Source organism: Centruroides vittatus, unplaced genomic scaffold (assembly GCF_030686945.1).
Source record: "Centruroides vittatus isolate TY-2023 unplaced genomic scaffold, ASM3068694v2 contig_1457, whole genome shotgun sequence".
Taxonomy (NCBI): domain Eukaryota; kingdom Metazoa; phylum Arthropoda; class Arachnida; order Scorpiones; family Buthidae; genus Centruroides; species Centruroides vittatus.
The window spans coordinates 47,713-60,623 of NW_027120906.1; the positions used below are offsets into that span (position 1 = coordinate 47,713).

Consider the following 12,911-nt stretch of genomic DNA (forward strand, 5'->3'; position numbering starts at 1 on the left):
ACAGGTTTAATGTGCTGTAAGTTTCTTTCTACTAGATTGTATGGATATTCCTCCAATGCAAATTAACACTGCATTATCAGTGAAAAACATTTTTGCAAGGTATATTTCTCTGTTCTATGAAGATATGTTTTTGAGTTTTTCTATGCATTTCTAAATCACTTACTTTTGCTATCAAAATGCAGTTACAATATTTGTACTGCAAATAGTACTTTACACAGTGACACTTTGTATTTTCTCCTTCAATTTTCTGCAACCAGTTTTTAAATAAATAATAGTAAATAATAATAATATGACAAAATGACACTGTATTAACACTTTGTTACTCATGATGCACGATAGGTAACTTAAAAAGAATTCCAAAATTTACAATGTAACAACGATCACTATCAAACTTTATGTAAATTGACACTGTTCAAATCATGATTGGACCTGCAACTCAAGTTGCGATGCCAGTGCATACTAAACTCCGTCCCTTTTATAAATGTTTACCATATTTGGTCATGATAAGAAAATTTGGGTTTTGATTAGTTTTGCCACTTATTAAAAATAAGATTTGCAACATATACACACAATTATTGCACATTAAAGATAAAATTTAATAAATTTTATAATTTGTGTTAATAGTTTAATGAATATTTTTGATTTTGTGGAAAATCTCTAAAGTGTAGCTAAATTAACTAAAAAATTCTCTGAGGAAAAGCTGTCGCTAAATTAAAAAAAAAAAAAAAAAGTATTAACAAAAGCAAAAACTTGCCAAATTTAGTAACTTTCTTGCTAAATTGGCAACTCTATTTCTGGTTCATTTTTGAGATGCATTGCAGTACTTGTTTCGCTGCCTAGTATTCTTCATTTGTCTACCTCGGCTACTTTAATAGTGGAATCAAGCTTATAGCCCAATAATTTGGCAGTTCGTTTGGCTTTATTAATCAGGTTTACGAAGAAAAACTTCATATTTGCATACTTCATACTCGTTAGTATCCTTGCCCAATTTGCACAACCTGGCATAATGCAGTTATTGAAGCTACTGGGCATGGTTAAAAATTAAGACAGCATCAGCGCAATTATTCCAGGATATTACAGGTTCCGACAAGTAAAGAATTTTCAGAGTCCTGCCACAAATAGACTATGTATTGATTATTGACCATTAATGTATTGATTATTGACAATTTTTGCTCATTATGACATGCCATAATGAGCAAAAATTTAAAAAACTAATAAGTAGGTTTAAAATTAATAAATACTAATGCATTCTGACAGTTTATGAGTTAATTATACTTTCTATTTGCAAAATTTCCTCAACCTTAACACAAAATAAGAAAAAAGTGAACTTTTACAAAATTTGCAGGATTTCCTGGGATGAAAAGAATTTCCCAGGATCCCATTAGAGAAACTCCAATACTTAGAAGGGCAACCTGACACAAAACTATCTGAACTCATGATGGTAAAGCATCTAAGAGATCACACAGCACTTAAGTGTCACTCAAAGCTGAAACAAAAAAAAAAAAAAACCCTCACAGAATTCTTTACTAATTGAAATTACATACAGTATCCTAATTGAAATCAAATCAATACTGTATGTCGATAAGTCTTTTGCTTTATACTGTTAATATTATTGTAAAAGTATATATGATTTGCAACGAATAAAGTAAAATGTACATCTGAACTGTGTTATGCCGTTCATCCAGATTGGGCCTAGTCCTGTTTGAGCCAGATAGATGGGGTCCTACCGTATGTTACTATAATTCTTTTGTCTGCATTTTCTGAAAAACAAATCTCTATATACTGAATCATGCTGTATCAAATAGTGTTTGCAGTGCATGTATCAAATATGGATGTTACTGCATACAAAGAAACTTACTTTGTTAACAAACATATTAACTATAAAATTACAAAAATGATTATTATGGAAACATTTTGAAGTCTTTTACATATCCATTCCAATTGCTAGAATACAATCAACACTAATGAACGCAATCTTTTTTTTATGGGCTCTTCTTTGCATAAACATTTGCAAATTATTTACAAGTATCCAATGCTGGAAGAACTTTTACAAATTTGTATGTATGCGACAGAGAAGCACACATAAAGATCAATTCTGCCAGTTCTGACTGTATCCAATGGTTGGAATGCACATATAGAAGACTTCAGAATATTTATGTATTAGGCTTTATTTTTGTAATTTTATAATATACAGTAGAATCTCATTTTACAGATTGTGGAACAATGAATTTTTTCCCCAGGTTCCACAAATCAATGTAATTTTATCTCCTTTTCATAGATTTGTAATTTGGAATAACAAATTTTTTCTAGTACCATCTATTATAAACTTTGCTTTTTTTCAACATTTAATTAATATTTGGGTGTTTCAGGAATTTGTAAAGTTTGATGGCTGCACTTCAAACTTCTGGGATATGTACAATTTAAGAATTGTATGAAGAGAGTCAGCAGGCTGATACAATTGAAGAGCCACCTACTGATACTGGTCCAAGTGTAATGTCAAAATTTAGCAAGACCATCATAGTGGCACATTATAGCTTCATAGGATGCAGACAAATTTGAATTAGGGTGCCCCCATGTATAGTGTTGATTTCGGGTATTTTTCTTTGCAGAAAGTTTTTTGGGGGAATACTCTGTGGTATTCTCATTTGTTTTTTAACCCAGCCTCGAGAGTTAAGTTTTGTGCTGCACTACACTGGCAATCTAGGGTCCCCTGACATGGCACAAAATTTAAATTTTGATATTCTTACTACAGTAATAAGTTTATAAAAGATTAATCTGGGATTCCAGATAATTGTCCTTTTTGCCCATAAGGTATCATTGGGCATCAAGTCTTTTCAAGTCATGAAGACCTTCCTGAAAAATTCCAGCATAAATGAACAGGCTGTACATGTCATTGCTAATATCAGACTGTTGTTATATTCAATAAGCAGAAAAGTGACATCAAAACACATCAAGATGGGCAAGTTTTTTAAAAAAAATCACAAAGTTAAGTGAAGTGCTAATGAGCATATGTAATTTGACTGGATTTTTGCTTACAGTATATAGTTTCTGTCAGCTTGTCATATACACATAATATATGCTTGTAATATATGTGTTTCTATAGAATAAAGAAGAGAGATCTCAAGAAACTGAATAATTTCAAGTACTGGTATTTCTTATATGTAGAGGGTTAAAAAATGAAAGTTTCCCCGAGTGTGTAGAAAAGCTATTGTTCGCAACATACTGGATTCTTGGAACAACGTATGATTTTTGGTGGCCAGAGTGATACATTAAAACAAGATTCTACTGTATTCTGTCCTGAATTTTTAAAATTCTTATTTTTACAAAAAATTTATATTAATTCTTTGGTGATCAGAAATTAAAATATAAAATGCTTAATATATTGCTATAAGAAGTTTCTAACTTACATATAGTCATTGTATTGTGTTTTAGTTACACTTCAAAAGTTAGTCAAGAGTTTTGAGTTAACATTATAATTCATTTTAATTTTTCTCATTTAAAATTCTGGTTTCAACCATTAGTAAGAGATCACCAAATTTTCAGGAATGGTTACTGACATTAAGCAGGGATGCTTTATATATAATTCTGTAAATTTTAGAGTTAATTCATTTGTTACATCTCTACAAATTTTTTAATTTTTTATTTTTACACTTGTAGTATAAAGACTACAAATAAATAAAAGTATCTTCGCATCTTTGAGGTCTAACAACAGTCTGATAAAAACATCAACTTTTCCTTAGAAGCTCTAATCGATCTCAATATACAAACATTAAAAATCCCTCTGGTAATGGTACATTTAAAAATGTATGTATTACAAATATAAATATATATCAGCACAATATTTACACTCATTGCCATAAAAAATTAACTCAGCAAGGAGCTAGGAATTGAACGAAATTGTACGTGTGTGAATGTAATGGTGATGATAGTGATTACAAAATGAAAGCAAAGAGATCATTTATTGCAGGAAAAACTACAAATAAAAGCAGGTTCTAGTACCCTGTTGGCCCACAGGTGGCCCAACAGGGTACTAGTTTTTAAAATTTAAAAACATATAGCCATCTTTATCCTGTTTTAATGGTGAACTTAATATCATATAATCCTATTCCTTTTCAACTTTTAACTTACAAATTTTTTCAGATTTAAAGATCTGAATTATTGAATTTAAAACATTCGTTTATACATACACCCTTGAAGACAAGCTAAAAAAGTTGAAGTAATAGGATAATTTGTTTTCTGCTATTTGTGATATAAATTCTCCATAAACCAAAATGAAATTAAATTCATCTATTAATTACAACATTGTGCTTACAGAACCTGCAATGAGTGCTCTTTCATATCCAAATAGGACCTGCAGTATGCTGTCATTGGTTGTGACAAAAAAGTTGTAAGAATTATAATGACAGAAAAAAAAAGCATATTATGAAAAGAATTACATTTCTTATTATTTTTTTTTAATAAAATAATTTTACAAACAATATGCATGTTGGGCAGATAATATCATACATTAATGTATGATGTTATTGACTTACTTGAGAGATTATACATATAAATTTTCACAAACCTGTTTAAAGGTATTTGTGTGGAAATAAAACAAATAGCTAGTTTTAGCATTTTGAGGAAAAGGGACTCACTACAGACAATTTATTTAAATGGTTTCTTTACATATGAACCAAAGTAAATTTAACAAAGTGTGCACTAGTAACATATTTATTAAATAAAGTTAAATATTTATTAAATACCCATGTAACTTGCATAATTTATTAAATAACCTTCTAGCTTAGCTTATTATTGGATCTATACAAAACTTAAAAATTTAATTTTATGGAATTCTGTATAGTTATTACTGATACTTTGGCATAAATTATTTCCTTACGAGGGAAGGTTCTTAAACAGAACTACATGCAACAATGTTCATTTAAAGTCACAAAACTGCTTCTTTGCTAGTCAGCATTCTGGATGTTGTAACGATGACAAATGATCAGTTAGGACAAAAAATTTGCACATCAGAAACCAGAAGTAAAAGGAATTAAATTTTCAATATAGTTTCATTATTATTTTGATGTTCTTGTATGAAAGTGTTAGTGAATAAAACAAGTCTGACTTTTTTAAAATGCCTTATGTGATATAAATTTTGTTATTTTAGTGAAGCAGTGCATCAAGTTTGGTTTTAGATATTTTATTTAAAGAATAAATATACTCTAACAAGTTTAAAAACACACCCAAATATTTCCTTATTTGTACACCTTTCAATCATCATTAAGCCAGAATCTAATAAATCACGCATGCTTCTTGTAATCCATTCCGCATCTTTTCTTTTTCCAATAATGTCGTAATTTTTATGACTTGCGATGTGATTTTCTCACACACACAACCAATGGCAAAATACTGTCCTATTTGGATATGAAAAAACATCTATAACAGGTCCTGTAGACATAACATAATTAAAATGTATATATGCCACTTACATAAACACAAAATTCAGTCTCGAAAGCAGTAGTATACGATGTAGTATTGATAGGTTTTTTTGTTTAGATTTGACTCCAGTATTATTAAGTATTTTATAGTGATTCATAGTATTTTATATACAAAATGTTAAAAAAAGCATTCAGCATTTATGACAGATAGTATACACCAGACTGAATAAAAAATCTTTAGTAAACTTAAGTCAAAAACTCAACCATTTCTGAGGTAAATAATCTGACAAAGATTGAATTTTTGAAAGAGGTCACAACTCTAAGATACCAAGCATACATGGAAATGGAAGGAAACCTTGTGTAACACTTTCTGTAAATATTGAAGTAAAGATTTGGCAAGATTATCTTCTCTTCACACCACACGTAGCATACACAAGCCAATAATTCAGTCACGATACTAACGTACAAAATTGTTAATACCGGTCGAGTGCCTTATTTATCTCCTCGATTATATACATATACAAGGAAAGTAAAATTATAGTTTGTTGGAAAAGATGCCATTCTAAATTATTCCTTGGTATAAAAACAAATTTCAGATTTTAATAAAGCTTAATTTATTAAAACTATATAAATAATAGTTTTAAAGTAACAGTATCAAAATATTTACAGTTAGTAATAATAATACATAAACCAAACAATTGTTCTTGAATATTTTATATAATATATATATATAAAAGTAAAGCGCTCACACATACATGTAAGTGTACTTCACTTTTTAACGTAAGCATATATTTCAATAGTTATTTCAATGCTAGTTTTTTTATAGTTTATCAAATGAATATTTAATATTTAAATGAAAACAATTATTCATTTTAAATGTTGTTTGAAAGTATCCTGTTGAATAAAAGTTGATAATTCAATGTCATTAAAAGTATTTTATTACAGATACTATCTTTCGAGTGAAACTAACAAGCTTTCATCTGGTTTGTGCTAGTTTCAGCCGAAGATAACTATATTTAAAGTATTATATACGATTAGTTGTATTTCACTTTTTAATATATTTCATACATAAATATACAAAGATCATTAAAATTCAAAATGAAAAAATGTATAGTTCTTTAATAGGAATAAAATTAATTGAAGGAATAAATTGTATTTAAAAACATTTAAAATTTTTAAATAAGTATATATTATTTGTCCTTTAGAAATTTTATATCCTACTTCTAATTATAAAATACGCAAAATTTAATTTTAAACTAATAAAAACTAATTAAATGCCATAATACAAAATTAGTTTTATATCAATTTAAATATTAATGTTCACATTTTAAAATTTTTTATTAGACAATAATTCAATTTCTAAACAAATAAACGCATATTTTTCTTGTATAAAAAAATAATAAAATAAATTGAAGTTATTTTTTATGATATAATGATAAATATGAAAAAATATATTATTCTTCTTGGAAATAATCGGTTTATTAACATTAAAAAACACATCTATGCAACATTTTCGATATATGAGGTAAAAACACGGATAAATTTGACGTCATAAATGATGTCAAACGACACAATCATATTTCTTGTGACGTCACCAATGACATCGATAATCTATTACGAAATATATACAATTTTAATTTGACAACGAATTCAAAACATTCTTATGAAAAATTCATAAAACTAAAGTAAAAATAAAATTATTTTTCAATTTTGATGATAAAATTTAATAATAATAATAATAATATTAATAATAAAATGTTTAAATATTAATACTAATAATAATAATAATATTATTATTATTAGTATTAATAACAATATAAAAATGTTTAAATATTAATAACTTATTTTTACACAATGTCTAGATTTAATTTAATCTTTGCTAGAAAATACATTTTTTTTTATATTAATAAGAGAATGCCATGACGATAGCGTGTATTACAGACGTCATTTCCTCTCAAGCTATATAAAAAGCTTGTTGACAACAACTATATCTTCATTTAAACGGCATAGAATTCTTCTTCGAGTAAAAAGCTACATACTACATTCATCATCTTTTTTTTTCTTTTTCCTTAATTTCGTAGAATGGAGTTTCGAACACCAATGATGACCTTGGGATCCGGGCGTTCAACGGCCTCTCATCGAATCAGGCGTGGGAAAGGAGGACTTCCGCTGTGACCAAACATCTCGAGCAACAACGGAGATGAGATGTCAATTTTAAGCATTACAATACAACTTAATACTGATAATATACAATCCAACAGGGATTATTTCCTTATAATTTTACAGAAGATCGCATTCAAATAAAGTCTAGGGATTTGCCTATTCCCAGGTGTTCTGCGACATAAAAGAGCGAAGGAAGACGCCGTTGTGGGAAAAATCTTGGATCTCGCTGCTTACCCTAGCAGGAAATGACGTCAGAGGAAAAAAGTTCCGTGGTCATCGACCCAATTCGTCTCCCCATAGTAATGTGACGTCACTTCAGTAATGCCACTAGTCCACTAGTAATATTCACAAAACGAAATTGGCAGACTGATAGTAATAGTGGCATCCCGAAATTTTTATAGCATTCCAAGAGATACGAGAAGATAATATAATAGCTTACACTACATCCAATGTGACATTTTAATCTATTATAAAGAGAATAAGTGTTTGGAATTCATTTATAAAAGAAACATTTTAAAATCGAAATTAATATTTTAGAATACAAATTAAAATTTCAACTTAATTATATTACGTCAGATAAAATTATATAAATATTATACATCTTATGTATATATATATAAATTACAAGCATTCTCATAATGTTTAATAAAGGATAAAAAGGAACTAAAAGCAAATATTTGAGAAAATATTTTCAAATCGTTCAATCGATTTTATTCTTTGTTTATTTCGCTCTTCTTATGAAAACAATACGAATAACTTTCTAAAATATTCGTAGGTAAGATAATGAGCTTTGATTGAACTATTTATTTCTATTAGAAAAGAAATTTGATATTAAAAATAACTGAATCACGAATGTTATGCAAAATAATTCAAATTTTTTAAATATGTATTTGTTTACTTATAAAAGCAATGTCATTACTTTGAATGAAATTAAACACACATCAAAAATACTTTATATCTGCTTATTATTTTTCATAATTAAAATCGAGCAGTTTTTAAAAAGAACACAAGTGTTAGGAGATGAAATTTTGTCTGTCATTTCAAATATAAAATCATCTTTATTTAGCTACTTTTCGAAATAGCAGAAAAAATTTTAGCATTTCAAAACAAAATTTTCAAATAATCGGTATAATTTAACATAAATTATGTCTTCATTATAACAAGGGATAATAGTTTAAGTGTTAAAATTACACCAGTATTAAAATATAATAGTGGTTAATCTAAGTTCATTAAATCTATAAATAGAGAATAATAAGGTGGAAAAATTACTTCTAAAATAACAATTTGAATCAATATTTAAACTTTATTTGCTGCAGTAATTTCGATAAATATTATAAGGTTTAAATTACCAGATTATTATAGTTTCAATTTTCAATTTAATCCTAAATTTTACACTTCATTTTTTTTGACATTTAAATTATAAATTTGCTTACTAAATATAACTCCTACCATTTTAACTTTTTTAAACATAAAATTTATTATAGTTAACACATTTTTAGAAAGAAAGAAAAAGAAAAAAAAAGTCACTTTAAAAACAATCAAATTTATTTATTTTATTAAGAAACACTCAAACTTTGATAAATGAAGTAAATCTAATTATAGCACCAATTTATTTAACACTAAATTTCTAAGAAACTGTCTACATAAATTAATTAATTAATGAAAAAAAAAAAGCAGCAATATATTTGAATATAACAATAGAATATATTATAACCAAATATGTATTTAAAGATGCAGATATTTTATTAAAAGTACAACTTGCAATTTAAACTTTAATGGGTAAGTAATATAAACAAAAATTTTTTCAATTTTAGTACAGATAATTACATTTATAAATAAGAGTACGTTTATAAGTAAACACTTCATTTCTTAACAGAAATAAAAAATAAAAAAAAAATGATTATTCTAAAATACCAAACAAGCTTTTGAAGGTGCCCTTTAACTGATCACCCAAGTTCGATTATGAAAAGTTCAGTCGTCTCATAAATCACGATTCAAAAATTGTACGGCTTCGATTTTAATGGCTTTAGCATCGCTGTTTGAATCACGTATTCAATTTTTCTTATCGGAAAAATAATAATTATTTCAAACATAAAAAAAATCCAGCATTCCTCAAATGAAAGTGTATCAATGAAAGGGACGTCATGCATATGAAATTGATTATTATTACATGAAATCGATTTTAAAAAAAATGGAACACGTGTTTAAAGAAATCGATTATTATACGAAAAGTTTCATATTTAGCGAATAAAACAATAAGAATTTAACAAAAATGCAAATATATTTAATCTCTCATACATCAACATTAAAATATGTAAAAGGCAGCACATGGAAGTATTCATAAATCCCGGCATGGCAGACATTAACTTCGATACGATTTGTACATAAAGCAAATAAGACGAAACACGTTTGATATTATTGTATATATATATATATATATATGTATATATATTTATTTATTTATTTTAAAAAACACCAGAATTATTATTATTAGGCCTAAGACTTATTACTTACCTCCGACGACGACTAATTTATATTCCGTCATTGTGGTTTTTTTAAAATAACCGACACTACCTCTAATTTATAATTTACTACTATTTATGATTAATGTTATACTATTAACCGGCAAATTTCTGGTTTCATTTGCAGAGTTGGATAATCGTTGCAGAAACTATCGGCGATCAACGGTTTCCCAGACAACTGAAACAGCTTGGACGGTGTAAAGCGCCCTCTGCTGAATTTATATATAGAAAAATTCCCTCCTTTATCTCTTTTGTTTTAAACACACACGATTACGTGTTTAAAACATAATTGCATTTTTATAAATTTAATTTGATTTAATAAGAAAATATTTATATAATTTTAAATAAATCTTAGTTATATTTTCCTTTCTGTATTCATTCCTTTATCCGGAGTTAACAATGAGAAAGTGTTTTTATTTTTTTTTATTTTTTTTTTCTAAAATTTATCATTTGATTACTCATAATAGACTTTATTTACACAATATTTTTTTTTATACAGACCGTTATTTATTTATTTAGTTTTTATTTAGTGGTTGTTTATTAAACTAATACGTTTTAAATTATTTAATTGTTAGCGAAGGCGTAACGCTAAGTGCATATCACCAGATATGGAACATCTGTTTTAAACAGCAAAAATATAAAAGAATCCCTTTAATTAACTGGTGACGAGTAAATTTTTATAATTCTTATAGATGTAATGTGATTAAACTTTATATAATTAATTAATGTAAAAATAAGAAATTAAATGTTTATTTTTAAATTGAATTGTGGTTATATAATTTAAGTTTATTTTATGTTAAATTTATTTATTTATATTACAATTTTATTAAAATTATTCTACAGCAGTAATCAACGTGATAAACTCCAACTCAAAAATAGAATAATCGTTAAATATTTTAATATATTTTAAGAAAATCAGACGTATAAATCCAAATTTTTATAGCCCAGTAAATTTATCTTTGAGTCTATATTATAATGTTGCAATATAATAAACTTTATCCTTTAATGATATCACTAGATTATTTTTGTACAAAGTTAATAGTGTAACGATATTAAAATTTATAACAGAATAGGGCCTATACATATATACTGTAGCAATTTCATAAATTGTTTCTTCTTAATACTATTTATATGTTTCATAATAAAGTTCGCTAGAATAAATTTTATAAAAATAGATTTGCTAAATGACACGTGTTTATTTATATCACAAAATACCACTAATAATAGACTTATAATTCGATTTTTGCCATAAGATACTTTAAAAAAATTCAGTTAATTTCTACATTAAATATGAAGAAAAAATAAAATAAAATAAAATATACATTATCAAATCTGAATTTTATTGTATTTTATACAGAAAATATTTAAACTTAACCTTTTAAAATACTTAGTTACCGACGAAGCAACTGAAACTTATCCATTTAAAACATAACTTATCTAATAAATTTTCTCTTATTATGTAGAGTCATATGATTGAATCACATGGCTCATAAATATCTACAAAAACAATAGATTGTATGACAATGTGCCTAATGATGTTTTGATGTTGAAAAGGATTTTCCTGCGTAGGATATTGTTTAAAAAATGTAAGTAAAAAAAATTATAATTTTCGATTATATAAATTTTTAAAATATAATAGAAGCTTGTTAACGGATTATCGAGAATGCTGGATTAACGGACTTTTGTATTTATACAAAATTCCGTAAGTTATATGTGATCTGAACTTTGCAAACATTCCTGTACATTTTGTACCAGCGCACGTTCTTTCATCAATTTGAAAATGATACTATATTCTGTCTATATTCTGATGGTACAATCATACTGTGTTTTAACACAGTATTGATTTAAAAAACGTGCAAAAACGTTAATAAATACGTTATTACACAAAATCGACCTTCACAATGATTCATGTACAGGCCTAAAGGCTATACAGTATAATAGTTATTTTTGAAACATGTACTGTACACATACGATTAAAAAAATACGCAGGCTCTAAGTATGAGAAACATATAAAACGAAAATATCAGTAGTGTACGTTACCGAACAAAAAACACGTGTGTGCTAGTACTGACGAAACAGTGCTCGTTCCGCACCGTACAATGTAGACTATGCAGGCTTTAGTTTACCGAATTACACTGAATGTGAGATTGAGATCCTCCTAACTATTCTCGAGACGATGTCGATGGAACTGCTTCATCTGGCACCCTGTGAAAAGTAGCAGAATTATCAAACACTCTGGATTATTCGGTGCCGGACAAACTTCTATTATATAATATATTACAGTTAATTCCTAATACATAAAATTTGTAACTTTAGATTTCAGCATAATACCATTATTAATACAATGGTACACACACACATGGCCTATACAGAGTAGGGGAAGTAGGGAAATGACGTATATCTAAGAGAAAACTAAAATAACACACTTAAATTTATACGAACATTAAAACTTTATTAGCCAAACATAAGTTTGAAGTGTTCTTCGCAATTTACTTTTACGATTTTGCTGTGCAATTTTGTCTGTTATGATTTGCTGATTGTCGGATATAATATTGTTGTTTTTAAAAAGACTTATTATTGTAAACCTGCTGAAAGGGTCTTTTGGACCTGAAGGCGTGAAAGGGCCTTCAGGTCCGAAACACGAAAACAGTGTGTAGGCCCTACAGGTGAAAATAAAGATATTTATGACTAAGATTTCCTCTATTTGCTAAACGGAAACTACACCAGTGTAATAAGTCCTATTACTAAACAAAGTAGACAAGGATAGGTTACAAACAAAAATCAATAAAAGTAAGGACATAGAGGCAAA

General features: G+C 27.2%; 1 protein-coding gene across 1 annotated transcript in view; it reads right to left on the minus strand.

Annotated features, from left to right (window-relative positions):
• LOC136968385 (ras-like protein 1) overlaps positions 1–10,304 on the minus strand; it is a 43,402-nt gene extending 33,098 nt beyond the window's left edge. Inside the window, exon 1 of the mRNA XM_067262395.1 lies at positions 10,095–10,304. Within this exon, the coding sequence (XP_067118496.1) occupies positions 10,095–10,125 (31 nt within the window). The 5' untranslated portion in view covers positions 10,126–10,304. The remainder of the gene's footprint in view (positions 1–10,094) is intronic.
• Positions 10,305–12,911: the final 2,607 nt, after the last annotated feature.